Raw genomic sequence first — 17,272 nt, 5'->3', positions numbered from 1 at the left:
TGTCTTCAAGTTATAAACAGAAATAATTACCATTAAAATAGTTCTCCCAAACTTTATAAAGACACTTTTGTTTAAAAGACTGCTGTTTTCCTTCTGAACACTTTTATAAGCAACACAGCTTCATGGAGAAGGAAACCAATCTCATGGTCTACGGGTTACTGAGCCAGCAACAGATTCTACCTGGAAGGTGCAAAAAAGAAGGAAGAGACGAACGAAGTATAAGAAAGCTTTGTCAGACTCAGAATGACATCCTTCCAGAAGGATGGTATGTGGGTACTTGCGATGCAGACCCTGGAGTCTGTTAATTGGGATGAATCTTCAGTGCTCTAACAAAAAGACTGTAAACAGCTCAAGAAGCTACAGAGTAATGAGCAATAATAAGTTATTAGTTAAGTGTTTGGAAGCTACAGTAATCACTTAAGAGGAACTGAGGAGTCTGCTATCTTAAAGAAGTCAGTGAAGCACTAACTGAATGAGATCGTTCTGATTAGCCTACAAACTGCTTAACATTTCATTTATAATTGCAAAGATCATGGTTTAAAAGGTTAAATGAAATGCAGCAAAATGTTCTATTTAGCAAAATACATATGATAGATGCATACCTTAACAACAGGATTCAGCAGAACTACACCTGATTTCTTAGTAATTACTTGTTTTGTTGTGTAATGATGGTCTATAAGCTGAGGAATAGTTGGAAACCCAGTTCCTTCAAATCGGTACTGATTCTGCAAAGGGGCAAAAAAAATTCAGTTTCAGAATAGCTCTAATGAGGAAATGCAAAAGATGCAATTAGCAACTCTTACCCACAAATAACAGAAAAGTTTAATTTCATAGGATTAAATCTTGGTCCCACCCAGGTCAATACAAAAACTTCCAGTGACTTCAATGGGACCATGCTATGGGTCATAACAACTACAAAAAATATCTGTTGATTCAATTAGCGTAGCATAATGAAATAAACATAGATCTCAACTCTTAAATTAAAGCGAGAAAGAAGGAAGTCCTTGTGATTCAACAGATGGCACAGCAGTAGTGACTGAGACATATTAAATATGAATAAAAGGATATGCAATAAAATATTGCCAAGTTAAAGAACAAAAAACATTTATTTTAAGACCAAGTCTAAACATGTAAAGTGTACAAAATACGCATGTAGTGCAAAAAATATCTTTGAAAATCTAAAACACAGGGTAAATTTCATCTCTCTAGCTCAGAAACAAAGCTTAAGGAACAGGGGCCAAATCTTAATTCACCATGCAATGTAGTCTCCAGGCAATGTGTGATAAAAGTGACGAATGATTCTGACACACAGAAAATAAAATTTTGTCAGGTCTTTAATAAATAAATTAAAATAATAATAATGTGTGACCAGCACAGTCTTCAACAGTACTTAGGAAAAAAGCCCAGCCACCACCATACTTGAGAAATGCTGAGTGAGATGAAAGGCATTTTTGTCTCCCCACACTTCTATCCCTCTCTGTTTTTCCTATCATTCTGTCTCTCTCTCTTTTTTATTTTAAATATTAAAAAAGTTCCTGCTGTGGCTACTATAACTCTCTTGCCATCATGCTGAAATTGTGTAGATTCTTTTATAAGCTGTACTTCCTATCACAGAATGTCGGGAAGCATTGTATCTGTAGGTGCAGAGAAAGAATGCAAGTGACATAGGTACACTAGTGGCTGCAAGGGCAGTGATAAGAGATTTAGAAAATTCTTTAGGAAAAAACCTGTACTGCTCAGTTCAGCCTCTTACAATGAATTCTGTACAGGATTTCAGAGACTAGTATATGGGATAGGGTATTTGTGCCTCTATAAATGAATGGTTATCTCCACTTATTCCCTACCCAGCACTTTCAAAAGCATAAACATTGCCATAAACAATGTGGCCATAAACATTTAGTACAAGTAAAGCCAAGGACTGGAATAGTAAAAGTGACGTAAATTGAGATTCAGGTTCATTTGCACTAATGGGCAAAGAAAATTAAATACTACTACTAAAGAATTGTTTTTAATCTACAGTAAAATACTTTGCAAGTGCACTCAGTATACTAGGGCTCTTATGGAAAATTACTTTTTGGAAACTACAATAACTGCCTGCCAAGGTATTATCATTTTTTAGGCAAGCAAAAACAACAGGCCAGTTTGAACAGATAAACATTCTCTTTGTATCCATCCACTGCTACCCGCCGCTCATCAAACATAAGTTGCTTGTCTTTACTTTCAAGACCCTTCATGATGTACCCGCACACTACCTATCATCTCTCATTCACTGTCAAAATGTTGACTCTGGTTATCCCATTATGTCAGCCTCTGTTGCCCATTTCTAAATTTCCAAACAAGCACCTTCATGCTTTTTCCTATGCTGCCCCTCACACCTGGTAAGTGTGAAACAGCCACAAAATCACCTCATTATTTTCCTTCAAATCCCTCCTGAAAACGCTTTTCTTCTGATGCCCACAGATAAATTGACAAGTTAGGCTGCTGGAATGCAGAAATCACTGCCCAGTATGCTAACCAATATTGTTGCATTGTTTCTTTGTTAGTCAGGACAATCTTTCTATTCATAAAAGACGGTTACTCACCTTTGTAACTGTTGTTCTTCGAGATGTGTTGCTCATATCCATTCCAGTTAGGTGTGTGCGCCGCGCGTGCACATTCGTCGGAAAACTTTTACCCTAGCAACTCAGTGGGCCGGCAGGTCGCCCCCTAGAGTGGCGCCGTCATGGTGTTCGATATATACTCCTGCCGGCCCACCCGCTCCTCAGTTCCTTCTTGCCGGCTACTCCGACAGTGGGGAAGGAGGGCGGGTGTGGAATGGATATGAGCAACACATCTCGAAGAACAACAGTTACAAAGGTGAGTAACCGTCTTTTCTTCTTCGAGTGATTGCTCATATCCATTCCAGTTAGGTGAATCCCAAGCCTTACGTAGGCGGTGGGGTCGGAGTGAAATGTGGCAGAATGAAAACTGCTGAGCCAGAGGCTACAGCATCTCTTGACTGTTGAACCAGGGCATACTGCGAAGCAAAGGTATGGACCGAGGACCAATGGAGCTGCGCGACAGATCTCGTGGGTAGGAACACGAGCCAGCAAGGCGGCAGATGAAGCCTGAGCCCTGGTAGAATGCACGGTGATGTGGCTTGGGGAAATATAAGCCAAATCATAACAAGTGCGGATGTACGCCATCACCCAAGATGAGATCCTCTGAGAGGAAAACAAGCAAGCCTTCCCTTTGGTCTGCTACCGTGACAGAGCTGGGGCACCTTACGAAGTGGTTCTGTCAGCGCAATATAAATGCGAGCACTCTACAGATGTCCAGGGAGTGCAATTGTTGCGCCCATTGCGTTGAGCTGTGGGTAACATGAAAGGCCGAAACCACCTTAGGGAGGAAAGCCGGGTGCGGTCATAAGTGCACCTTGTCTTTGTGAAACCTAGTGTACGGCGGAACCACCGTAAGAGCTCTGAGCTCGGAGACTCGTCTGGCCGATGTAACAGCTACGAGGAAAGTTGTCGTCCAAGACAGGTATAGCAGAGGGCCGGTCGCGAACGGCTCGAATGGGGGAGACATAAGTCTGGTTAAAACTAGGCTGAGGTCCCAGGTTGGGGCTGGGCGGCGCACCCGAGGGTGCAAGCGCTCCAAGCCCTTGAGGGACCTCGAACACATAGAGCGTGAGAACATGGAACGTCCACCTTAGCCTGGCTGGAAGGTAGAGATGGCTGCCGAGTGTACCCTCAGCAATGATACCGCCAGGCCCTGCCACTGAAGGCCGGAGGCAGGCCAGATAGAGGGGATTGAGACCTTGGTAGGAGCAAGATCGAGCGTATTGCACCTGTAGAAGAAACGCTTCCACTCGGCCCGGTACGTTGACCAGGTGGAAGGCTTCCTGTCACCCCGGCTCAGTTACGCAGCAGCCACACTGTGAGGTGAAGAGGCTGCAGGTCCGGGTGACGAAGCCTGTCGTGGCCCTGAGTGATGAGGTCTGGGTGGGGTGGCAGGGTAATTGGGTTGGTTATTGACAGGCCGAGCAACGTGGTATATCAGTGCTGCCTGGACCACGCTGGAGTGATCATGATGATGCGCGCGCTGCCCCTGCGGAGTTTGAGTAGGACCTAATGAACCAGTGGGAACAGTGGGAAGGCATAAAGGAGTTGGTCTTTCCACGGCATCAGGAATGCGTCCAAGATCGATCCCGAGGAGAGACCTTGGAAGGAGCAGAACATCTGGCATTTTCTGCTCTCGCAGTGAGCGAACAGGTCTATGAGAGGAAAAATCTCCACTTCTGGAAAGCAGAACGCCTCACATGGGGCAGAGTGACCACTCGTAAGACAGGAAAGACCTGCTGAGTCAAAGCGCCAAGGCGTTCCGAACGCCTGGGAGAAAGGACGTCACCAGCTCCATCGAGTGGGCCATGCAAAAGTCCCAGAAATGGATGGCCTCCTGACAAAAGGGGGGAGGACCATGTCCCTCCCTGGTTATTTATGAAGCACATGGCCGTTGTGTTGGCTGTAAACACCGAGATACCACGGCCTCGCAGCTGCCGCTGGAACCCCTGGCACGCCAGGCGGACTACTCTCATTTTTGGGGCATTGATGTGGAATGCCAGCTCCCGAGAAGACCAAAGGCCTTAAGCTCGGAGGTGACCATGAGCACTCGAGTAGAGAGATGACGCGTCCGTCGTCAGAGGCAGTGAGGGCTGGGGCGGATGGAACCGCATCCCTGCCCACACCAGGGAGGGAGTTAGCCACCACTCTAGGGAGCCTAAGGTGCTCGAGGGAACGGTGACTACCATGACCATTGGCTCCCTGTCCGGGTGGTACGCCGAGGTGAGCCGGACTTGGAGAGGACGGAGGCGGAGCTTGGCGTCTTTGGTTACAAACTTGCGGGCAGCCATGGACCCAGGAGACTGAGACAAGTGCGAGCCGAGGTCGTTGGGAAAGTCTGCGGACCTCGGATGATTGTTGCCATCGCCTAAAACCGCAGTTGTGATAAGCAGGCTCCGGCTAGGTTGGAGACCAGGATAGCCCCTAGGAAGTCCAACCTCTGCGTGGGAACCAGAGTGGATTGCTCTATAGTAATCATCAGGCCTAGATCTGTGAATAAGACCGTGACGATGCCCACGTGCTGAGTGGTTTGCGTCTCGGAGTCTCCTCGGATAAGCGGATTGTCCAGATACGGAAAAACGCATATCCGACATCACCGAAGGTAGGCGGCGACTATGGCCGTAAACCAGAAGTACTGACGGTTGGCTAGAAAGCGGAGGTATCTCCTGTGCGGAGGGAAGATGGCGTTGCGAAAGTACGCGTCCTTCATTTCGAGGGCGGCATAGTAGCCCCCAGGAGGCAAGGATGGAATAATGGTTCCCAGGGATACCATGCGGAACTTCAACCTTAACCTAAACTGGTTAAGTCCGCGCAGGACTAGGAAGGTCTGAGACCTCCGTTCGAGTGGGGGACTAGGGCATAACAGGAGTAGACCCCCTTGCCCCTTTCGTCAGTCGGCGTCTGCACCTCTTGTACGAGGAATTGCTCGTGAGAGGGGTCCCTGAAGGGGGACAGGGCTGGAACAAATTAGAGGTGGTACCTATGCTCCACCGTGCGCAGGACCCAGCGATCTGAAATTAACTGGGGCCACGCCAGGAGAAAGCGGGATTGGGATCCTGGCCTGTGACTGGTACACCGCCCTCAGGCGCACCTTGGAAGGTTCGTCTTTGGTCCCAGTGGTAATTGCGAGGGACCTTGACCTTGGCTCTTTAGGGGTCCTGACGTTCGTCTGCGACCACCTTGGCCTCGCCGTTTGCCAAAGTCCTGTCTCTGGCTAGGCACAGACTATGGCGGCTGGGGACAGAAAGGCCTGCGTTTGGTCGCTGGCATATGCATGCTGAGAGAGCGCATTAGGACCCTATTGTCCATAGGCTTCGCAGCCTGGGGCTGTCTTTGCCACGAAGAGGCCTTTACCAACAAAGGGTAAATCCTGAATGGCATACTGCAGCTCCGGCCGGAGGTTTGAAACCTGAAGCCATGAGATGCACCTCATGGCGACACCAAAGGCCAGAGTCCTGGCTGCTGAGTCTGCTGCGTCCAACGAGGCCTGGAGGGACGCTCTCGGTACCTTTTTCCTCCGTCCTCCAAGACGGCAGCGAACTCTTGGCGGGAGTTTTGAGGGAGAAACTCCATAAACTAAACTACTTTCACTCAGGTGCTATAATTATAGCAGCTAAGCAAGGCTTGTTGCTTTGCTACCCAGAGCTGCAGGGCCTCTGCAGAGTACACCTGGCGGTCAAGTAGGTTCATTCGCCAAGCCTCCTTTGGTTTCGGGGCTGGCGCCCGCTGGCCATGCCAATACCTCTCCTTAACCGACTGAAAGACTAGTGAGCAGAGAGGAGAGCAGACAGACGGTAGTCGTACCCCTTAGAGGGCCCCATACCGGGTCCTCTACCTCTGGGACCTCCTCCACCTCAGGTTGTCGGGGGCGTATCAGAATCGTGGTCCTGAGCATAAGATCTGCGCATGTGGGATGACACAGATGCGTGTCTGGATGGCCATGGAGGTACTAAAAAAAGGCATGGGCAGAGTCTCTGACTCTATCGGACCTTGCCCAACTCGGCACCGGGGACCGGCACCGGGAGGCGTACCGGTACCTGGAACGAGATCCAGACCTGCAACCAGAACGGTGCCGGGAGGTCGACCGAGATCTCGAGGCTCGGGGAGAGGCTACGGGAGTCACGGTACCTGTCGCGGTGCCGGGAGTCGGAACGGTGCCGATAGTAGTGGGTCGGCGAACGGGATACCGACCGGTGCGGCGAGTGCGACCAGTACCGATGAGGAAAACAGCACCGGGACTGCAAGTGGTGTCGGGTGTGCCGACGGGACCTGGAGCGTCTGCGGGACCGTGATCATGAACGGTGCCGCTCTGCTGTGCTGGCAGAGGACGGTCATATGAAGAGACTGTATTACCCGCACCGGCGGTGCCGGGGTCAGGCAGCATCGACTCTGTCATGGCAATGAGATCCCTCGCCGTTGGTAATGTCTCCGGCGTGGAGGGAACAGCAGGCTCAACCACAGTGCATACTGGGGAGCTGTCAGGCACCGGATTCGACGGCCCTCATGGGACCGGGATCGACGGTACCGAGGTCATCAGAGCTTCGGTAGGTGTCGGTGCTGGGCGATCCGACTTAGACGAGCTCTCTGGCTGCGGTGCAGTCGGCACGGAAGCAACAGGAGCAGTAAGCTCAACCACGGTGCGTGCCGGGGAGCCGTCAGGCACCGGATTTGACGGCCCTTGTGGGACTGGAATCGACGGTGCCGACGTTGTCGGTGCCTCAGAGGTGTCGGTGCGGGGCGATCCGACTTAGACGAGCTCTCTGGCTGCGGTGCAGTTGGCACGGAAGCAGCAGGAGCAGTAAGCTCAACCACGGCGCGTGCCGGGGAGCCGTCAGGCACCGGATTCGACGGCCCTTGTGGGACCGGGATCGACGGTGCCGACGTCGTCGGTGCCTCAGAGGTGTCGGTGCGGGGCGATCCGACTTAGACGAGCTCTCTGGCTGCGGTGCAGTTGGCACGGAAGCAGCAGGAGCAGTAAGCTCAACCACGGCGCATGCCGGGGAGCCGTCAGGCACCGGATTCGACGGCCCTTGTGGGACCGGGATCGACGGTGCTGACGTCGTCGGTGCCTCAGCAGGTGTCGGTGCCGGGCGATCTGACTTAGACGAGCTCTCTGGCTGCGGTGCAGTTGGCACAGAAGCAGCGGGAGCAGTAAGCTCTACCATGGCGCGTGCCGGGGAGCTGTCAGGCACTGGATTCAATGGCCCTGAGGGACTGGAATCGACGGTGCCGATGTCATCGGTGCCTCTTCAGGTGTCGGTGCCGGGCAATCCGACTTAGACGAGCTCTCTGGCTGCGATGCAGGTGGCACGGAAGCAGCAGGAGCAGGGGGCTCAACCACGGCGCGTGCCGGGGAGCCGTCAGGCACCAGCAGGAATTGTAGGCTCTCTCGACCTCGGAGGAAGGGAGCGGTGCCGAGTCAACTTTGGTGCCGGCGACGGCCGGTGCCAAAAGGCCTTGGCAGTATCGGCGGGGTCCGGTGCCGAGAAGGCGCTTCTGCCAGCCGCTTGATCATCGCTTGGTGCCAAAGGTGGAGGGGTAAGTAAAAGTCCCGCTCCTTTTTGTTCTCGGCTTAAAAGCCTTGCAAATGGGGCACTTAGCTGTCAAGTGTGATTCCCTGAGGCACTTCAAACAGGAGTCGTGTGGATCTCCCTTCGGCATCGGCTTCTGGCAGGCCGAGCCCATTTTAAAACCCGGTGAGCCGTGCATGGGCTCCGGCACCGAGTGCAGGGAAGGGGCTACTTCCTGAACCCCGCTAACTATTACTAAACTAACTATGTTAGCAAAGAAAAAACGTATAACTATACAAATATATATATAAAAGGATTATAACTGCATAACTATATACGAGAACTACGAGTAGCTAGGGAAGTGGAGGTCAGCTAAGCCGCGCTCCACTGTTCCAACGACCGACACGGGCGGTAAGAAGGAACTGAGGAGTGGGTGGGCCGGCAGGAGTATATATCGAGCACCATGACGGCGCCACTCTAGAGGGCGACCTGCCGGCCCACTGAGTTGCTAGGGTAAAAGTTTTCCGACGAATGTGCACGCGCGGCGCACACACCTAACTGGAATGGATATGAGCAATCACTCGAAGAAGAACTGTGTGTTTTCTCCTATCTTATATGTAGGTTGTAAGTTCTTCAGAGCAAGAACCATTTTTTCTTCTGTTTGTACAGTGCCTGCCCAATGGAGTCCCAGTCCATTACTAGGGCTCCTAGGTGCTACAATAATACAAGTAATTGAGAATAATTTGGAAATTGATTAACAGTGAATGACAACAATGTCTTTAGATGCTTAATAACAGAAATTCTTATTCATATTCACAGGGTTAAACTGATGACCAAATTTGGAGTCAGGGAGGAATTTTTCACCAAGACTTAATGGAAAGGAACTTGGACTTCCTTTTCGCAAATATCATGAAACAGACAAAATTCATTACAACTAGGAGGTATATTCCCAGGTCCATCAATTTCTTTACCAGAAATTTAGCAACCAGCAATTTTGAGTATTAGGACATTTTTATTATTATCATTACTATTCTTTAATATTTGTATTGCAGTAGCTCCCAAGAGCCCGATTCATGGACCACTGTAAAAATATGCAACAAAAATTGGCCCTGCCCCAAAGTGCTTACAGTAACTTTTTAGTTGCTTAAAGGGATTTAAGAATTTCACCTCAGACACGAAAGTCTGAAAGTTTTCAGCATAAGATATTAATTGTTACAAAAAGTTGGCACTCATTAGCAGAAAGAGGTGCTCCTATATTAACAAGTGTAATGTCCACTGAGGAGGATAAATGGCCTCTGTAATTAACCGCAATACATCCTCTGTATTCCATACTTTTTAAAATATGTACATTTTGGACCCTATAGTCAAAGTTGTTTTTGTCAGGAAATATTTAAATTTATAAAAAATATACACTCATTTCTTAAAAGTTCAGTTTTAGTTAAAAACAAATTAGCAATTCCTATTTGTTTTTCACAGATTGCCTGACAAATTGATTGATCAATGGCTGCATCTGACCAGTTCAACGTTTCAAAACACAGGTCAAATCAAACAGGCTATTTAAACAGCTGGACTACTGTCACAACAGCTGTACATTGCACTGTTTTAGAGTCTTGGATTCAGAGGCAAATTCACATCAAGGGAGACCAGGCTTGTCAATGATATGAGACAATGCTGATGTTGTTACACAATGTGATGGAGATTTTAGCCTCACACTTCTAATCATGTGCAGTCGTAACTGGGGAATCTAAAAATCAAATCTGAGAGCTGTCCCTGAAAAGACATACACCAGGCCCTTCCACTGAGAAACAATACCACACAGAGACAGCTATTCTAGTGAGGGATGGCAGGTGAAACTGGAGTGAGAATGCAAGGAGATATTCTTATCCATGAATAAAGAAATAGGAAATAACATAGATCTCTGGGGATTGTGCACACAAAACTAGGAAAACTCATGTAGTTTTGAAAATATCTTATGCTTATATTTTGATCTATCATTTGGAATGCATGTTACCAAAGAGAAGCAAAATAAAAATATAGTTTGTGTCATGCTCATTTGTATCCTATTTGTGAAATCAGACATATGAATTAATATAACAAATAGTGATCACATGCTCATTTCCGATAGGAAACATCAAGAAAAGTGGCACTGGAACAATACAAAAGTCCTAGAAAAAAGGACACTGAAAAAGTGAAAATGACAGGATTGTGATATTGATGCAAGGGAAAAAATATTTTTATCATTTGTGTCGCTTCAATTGTTTTGTAAGTTGCTGAAATTTCTTCATGCAATGTATCTCTCTCTATACTTGTGTAGTATTAAGTATTCAAGTTTGGCGTACTGGGGAGAGAACATGAAAGTGAGAGATGCTGTGTAGTAGTCTCTACATCTATAAAACTGGAAAAGCTAAGAAATTTTATGTTAGTGCACTCAACAGTTAAATAATTCTTTGTAAAGGAATCTGATGGAGTTGGTAGCTAAAATATAACTATCCTACTATATATCATTGCAAGACCTTCAATAGCATATTTTTGGATGGTTTTGTTATGGAACTATCTGAATACAGATTATCTTTTACCAAGTCCAGCTCTGATGCAAAACTCAGTCAATAAAAACTTCTATGGGTTTTCACAGTAGCCATTATACTTTTCTATTCTCTTTAATACCCACGCCTTATTAGATAGAGGACTTAGTAGCACTCTTCCTTCCAAGAGAAGAGTGTGTTTAGATTCTTCTGAGATCAACACTAAACCAAAACTGTCTATGAAACAAAAATCAGGAGAACCTGAAACAGAGTCAACTCAACCTATAAACAAGCCAATTTTTGGTCACAGCCTTGGGAGTAAGAGCCTTGAAACCAAATCTCCGTCTTGACAACAATGATCAGCTTAACTCCAGTACCGAACAAAATTATATGAGTAATAGTTTTAACTTTTGGTTAAAAGAATACATTTTTCCTTTCCAATCTATCATATTCTATAATGTGACATTTACCTAAATTCTTACAATAAATTCACAGGTTACAATTTACTACACATTCCACATAAAGCCCAACACTAGTCAATACAAATTTACTGACATGAGAAAAAGGTCAACTCATCCTTGGTCTAAATTTAGAGATTACAGTTTGAGAAAACATCTCATGACTTTCCCCAAGCCCACAGAGACTGGCTGTGAAACATTTAAAACTAAAAGATTTTAACTAAATTTGGCATCTCAAACACCACTTGGTTGTGGCCCTGGGATGAAATCCTGACCCTGTTGAAGTCAAAGGGGCCAGGGTTTCACCCCAGAATCTAATAGAAATCATGATAAACTACTTGCTATCTAGCTGAAATAATTTTATTATGAATATACTAAAAACAAGTTATTTTGATATAGAACTTATTTTAATGCAAGATAGCATCTGGCTTATAGTGTCTTCTGTAAAGGTTTCACATTGTAGCTATCATATTTTATGTTACTGCAAGGCTCAAAAATGCCAGTTAAAATATTTATTTTCAAATACTTTTCATAGAGTACATGTACGTGATTGTCACTGTATTAACTTTCACTTTGCTGTGCAAATTATTTCTAAAGCAAAATAGTGTAAGACTGGAAAGATCTGCTAGGGAGTATGAAAATTATTTAGTCCAAGTATGTGGCTAGTCTCTTGTATTACGGCATTATCCCAAAATGAAGAATTAGGTGAGATCTGTGTACTTGCACTCTATATAATTTTATGAAAATATGCTAATGAGTGTGAATATGACATAACTGGAATATGCTTCATGAAAAAGGTCTCCTGTAAGGTATCATTACAAAGCTTATAATCTACTGACGTGGTCATCCTATTTATATGCATGTATCATTCTTGTGTCTGAAACTATAAATATGAAATATAACTCTGAGAGCCTATTGTAGTTATGCAAAGTGTGGGCCATTAATGGTGGTTTGGAATCTTGATAGCTCCCATCAACGAGAACAATTGACTGTGGATGGCTCTGTTTGCTTGCAGACCTTCCTGTGAGTCAGGCTGGGAGGTATGAAGGCTTGGGGTCTCACAGGACATGTGACCATGTCACCTGGTACTGAAATCCGTCTTAAACCTGGTGCTTTTCCATTTAGGAGGAAGGGCGGGAACCCAGAGACAAAAGATTCCCACCTTGGGCCAAATCTATATAAGGGGGTGAAACAAAACAAAGGGGGCTGCAATCATGAGAAATCCCCTAGCTACCACATGACCTGGAACAAGGGCTATACCAGGGGAAAGGATTGTACCCAAACTAGGAAGGCATCCAGTCTGTGATAGAAGCTTATTGAAACAGCTGAGAGTGAGTTTTTATCTGTATTCAGTTTTCTTACTGTACTAAGCTTAGATTTGTGTGTTTTATTTTATTTTGTTTGGTAATTCACTTTGTTCTGTTATTACTTGGAACCACTTAAATCCTGCTTTTTGTATTTAATAAAATCACTTTTTACTTATTAATTAACCCAGAGTAAGTATTAATACCGGGGGGGGGCGCGCAAACAGCTGTGCATCTCTCTTTATCAGTGATATAGAGGGTAAACAATTTATGAGTTTACCCTGTATAAGCTTTATACAGGGTAAAACGGATTTATTTGGGGTTTGGACCCCATTGGGAGGTGGCTGAGTGCTGGAGACAGGAACACTTCTTAAGCTGGTTTCAGTTAAGCCTGCAACTTTTGGGGGATATGATTCAGACCTGGGTCTTTGTTTGTAGCAGACTAGAGTGTCTGGCTCAAACGAAGCAGGGCACTGAAGTCCTAAGCTATCAGGGGAAACAGGCTCAGAGGTAGTCTCAGCACATCAGTTAGCAGTTCCCAAGGGGTCTTCTGTGATCCAACCCATCACAAGGTCCACTGACTTTCTGTGGATCTTATGAAGGTTTCTGAGTCACTGTTGCCACAGTCTCTGTTCATACAGGGTCAGTTACTTGTGTAGAGGAAGCTACAACTGGGATTTCAGAACAAACAAACAAAGAAAATGTCTGTCCTATTCCCAAAGGCCCAAATTAATCTCAGGCAGTATCAACTTATTCCAGGCTTATGCATATAACATGCTATAAAAAAGACAAAAACAGAAGTCCTGGGCCAAGGAAAGTTTGGCACTGTGCAGTGAACACTGTGCAGTGAACATTCAATAAAAAAAAATCGTATTTGCCCCAAATTTGCCTGATACATTCCTTGATTGTTTCAACAGTTGACCAGTCCACTCTCTCATTGCTTTGAGGAGCATATCTGAAAGTATGTATGTTATACATCTTAATATATTTCAAACTATCATTGAACTCTACAGGAAAGCCTGATTCCTGTAGTGCATGGTGTGCAGCCCTTCCTAGTGTTAACTATCTGTGCCTAGTTCCTCCCCTTTGCTGCAAAATCAAGTAAGTTTCTTTTCTGTACTTCTTGGGAAAGCTCTATTTACTCACCTCCTTTGTAAAGTGCTTTGAGATCTACTGATGAAAAATACTGCAAGATCTAGACAGCAGTATTATTTATGAATAGAGGGTCAGATGATTTTTGACTAATGGATGATAAATGCTAATTTCAAATTATTTACTATGATCAGAGCAATATATATTGCACATAATTTATAAGCTGCATGTGCACACGAGAAAACAAATTCATATTTCTCTCTCTCAGTCTATTGGTTCCAGAGTCTTACTCAACACTCTTTAAGGCTGGTCTACACTGTGAAATTAGGTCAGTATAACTATGCTGCTCATGCGTGTGAAAAATCCACATCCCTGAAACCATTGCCAATTTTTGTTGGATGTATACTTGGAGCTTTCATCAATGATATAATTTTTAATTAAAAACTAATCTTTATTTCTTGGAGACTTCAGAGCAATCCTGGAGGGTTAGCAACCCTAATCCCTGAGCAACACAGTTAAACCGACTTAACCCCCAATGTAGACAGTGCAAGGTCAAAGTTAGAAGTCTCCTGTCAATCTAGCTACGATCCCCCAGGGAGGTATATTAGGTCAATAGGAGATAGTGTCTTTACTGCAATCTTACAGTGGCACAACTGCAGTGTGTTGAGTGTAGACAAGCCCTAAATCACATCATTTTCAAGTCCTAGTGGAGTATCATCTGAGATATCGCAAGAAACTATAAAGCAACCCTAGCAAGGGGTTTAGCACATCAGGGCCAGAGTGCTAAGCACCTCTGGGATTGAACACACCTTCTTTATACAGAGGTATGCTCAGTTTTAAAGCATTTATTTTCTTATTTAGGATTTGAAGACACATTCCAGTATATCACTGGCTATATAAAATTATGGTAAAGTAGCATTAACATTTGTGACCAGATTTTCTCCTACTGGAAAACTTCTTGTACATTAACAAAAACCAGAATGACACCTTCCTAATCAGTGATCTTCCATAATCTCGCTTTCCTTTATATGGATCTAATGAAATCATTGGGCCCATTAAAATAGACATAATTGAACAAATTGGGGAGTGAAACGGGTAAAAAAAAATTAATTCAAAAGAAAGAAAAGAAATGCATTAGCTAAAGTGGTTTTTAGGACAAACTGCCCAAATTCACCATTTTTTCCATAAATAATATTCATATAAGAATAACAGAAGAAATCTTGTCCCTTCCTCCACAACAGCAATCTTCTACAGAACTTTTGAGGTTCTGCTCAGCTAAAGAGAACAGGCTTCCTGTGTCTGTGTAGGGTGTGTGCAGCTTCTAGGCAGCATAGATCTCAATTCACAGCAGCACATAGGAGACAGAACAAATCTTTTGCTATGTGAACTTTCTCATCCACAAGGAGACTACTGTGGCTCTGGAGTTTATTTAACCTTCTCTTATGGTTTGTTAGGCTGTTTTTGTATATTTTTCCTTTTTCAAACTCAAAAATACCTAAGACTATTTCCACAAACTGTACAAAAAATTGGTCTTAGAACAGAGATCACCCATGGAAAATTTCAGCCCCAAGAGTGAATGTTTCAGAAAATTATGATCACGTGAAAAGAGGGGTGGGGTTACACTGAAATTGCTTTGGAACCTGAGCTATCATCCCATTATCGAGCACCAACTATAAAAAAAAGCAGTGGGGGAATAAAAAAAAAATTGTACATATATAATACATTTAAATTAGTAGTTTAAATGTCTGAAGTTACATTTATAGAAGTAATTTTCTGCTTTCTAATAGGGAAGAAAAACAATGCAATAACTTCACACCTTTCTTTTATTCCTAAAAATATTTGACTAACATTGTTTTTTAAAATTTCAGCACCTAACTCAACATGGGAAACCAGAGATTACCATATTTTTAACAGATTTCATACTGGCCTTTCCATATGAGAAGACTAAAAACTTACTTCATAGTAAACCTTCTCACTTAGTTTTATCTGTAGTAAATAATGTATTTTATTCTGAACTACTCATCTGAAATAATTCTTGAGTTAAATACAAGCTGCCTGACATGAAATAAACATTCAGTACTACATCAGAGACGTACATCAGCATATTGTATGATAAAGTGTCTCCGTTGTCCATCTGAAAACACAGAAAGGACATATTCACCAGGTTTCCCGTGGCTCTCTCGCACCAGGAAGTCTCCTTGCTGCTTTAACAGCTCCTGGGCTTCTATTCGTGGAATTGCACCATGATACCAATCTTGCTCAGCCAAAGGTTTCTCGCTGGTTGATATCACATCAAAGAACTTTAAAAAATATAAAGGAAAAGAAGTTAGCAAACTGTAATCCATTTTATATGTTTTCTCTTTTCATGAAATTTATGATAGACTGTGATAAACACTTTCACACTCCTCTCTAATTGTCTATTTAACACACCTATTCTCAGAATCAAAGTGAACTGAACAACTTTTTTTAACTACGCTTTTTTAAAAATAGAGGCATATGTACATATGAAAGCTCAGCACAGATTTCTGAAAATACAGACAAAAGGAATATCAATAGTTCTATAAAGGCAATTTTATTTTTACTTTAAAAAAAAAGCTCTTTCTTGGCTGAATTATTTTTCTCACTCTCAAACTTCCTAGAAATGCTCTTAACCTTTGAAATGAATTATTCCCTTACCAATGAGAAAGAGGTTAGGAATTTATGAGACATTATGGGTGGAATTTTCAAAAGCACTGATTTTTATTACCCCCCCACACCCCGACAAAAGCCTGTAACCAAGTAGCAGCATTAGGAACCAAGGTTTTCTAGCAATTTAGCAGTCTCTAAGCATATGCGCAGTGTGCCCAGCCATTTGATACCATCATCATCAACCAGGTGAAGAAACAGTAGTAATTTAGTATTTGTACTGAAATTGAACACACAGGCCTACCCTCATTGTACTTGTGAATTTAATTGTGAATTCTGAGGTAAGACATACAATTATTATTTTTTATAGAATGCAACTGGAGTATGACTTGAGATTTTTTAATATTTATCTTTGTAATTTATGTATTTATTTATTTCATATATTCTAGAATAGGTTGTTGCTGGTTTTACAAAAAAAGTCTAGTTTTCAATAATCAGGCCAGATCTATTTGTTAGGACTAGACAGTGCAACTCCATGTTGGTGAGCACTTACATGAGCAGTCCCAATGAAATCATGCAAGTGCTCGCTATTACAAGGTGGGCTCTTTGTTTTAAATTAGGAACTCCATTTTGTTTTGTGTGTGGAACATATGTCTAAACTTGCCAAGGAAAGCCCTGCCCAGGAAAGGTGTCTGACATCTTGCTGAAAGACCGTCATGGAGAGTCATCTAGAGCTATCAATTCTGAAAGTCTGAACTACTGACCCATGAGCATGGAACAATCATTTTTCTACACACAGGACTTCACACAAGACAGGAGAAGGGGCCTGAATCAACCCAGTGGAGGATATGGGAAGGAGAGAGCACCTCCACTTCAGAGGGGGTACTGCTCTGTGCAGGATGCCAACCATCCTCACATATAAAGAGATCTTGCTGGAGATAGAGGGTGAACAAGAGGGACTCTGTCAGCCTGAAATGCTGACAAACATCAAACTCACAGAAGGGGTAAGATCAGAAATGGGAAGGGTGCATTGTCAGGAATTTTTGTTGTTGTCAAAGATCTGCAATATTAAAGTAATCTTAGAGTAAAGTTTCTGCAGCTAAGAAATAAAGTCCTCTGTTAATCACGTGTTCCCTTGCCTTCCTGTCACGTTGTCCCAAA

The 17,272-nt window shown here is 44.0% G+C and overlaps 1 protein-coding gene across 14 annotated transcripts in view; it reads right to left on the bottom strand.

Annotated features, from left to right (window-relative positions):
- FER (FER tyrosine kinase) overlaps positions 1 to 17,272 on the bottom strand; it is a 456,227-nt gene that overhangs the window by 262,481 nt on the left and 176,474 nt on the right. For 12 of the 14 annotated variants that reach the window (XM_050945728.1, XM_050945722.1, XM_050945727.1 and 9 more), the window contains 2 exons: positions 15,583 to 15,786; positions 603 to 725 (listed from right to left, as the gene is read on the bottom strand). In XM_050945728.1, coding sequence (XP_050801685.1) covers positions 603 to 725; positions 15,583 to 15,786 — 327 coding nt within the window. Of the gene's footprint in view, positions 1 to 30; positions 181 to 602; positions 726 to 15,582; positions 15,787 to 17,272 lie in introns of those variants that run through there. The other 2 variants (XM_050945734.1, XM_050945736.1) reach the window with 2 other exon arrangements.

This window comes from Gopherus flavomarginatus, chromosome 3, assembly GCF_025201925.1.
Source record: "Gopherus flavomarginatus isolate rGopFla2 chromosome 3, rGopFla2.mat.asm, whole genome shotgun sequence".
Classification (NCBI taxonomy): Eukaryota; Metazoa; Chordata; order Testudines; family Testudinidae; genus Gopherus; species Gopherus flavomarginatus.
This window is presented reverse-complemented; position numbering and strand designations above follow the sequence as displayed.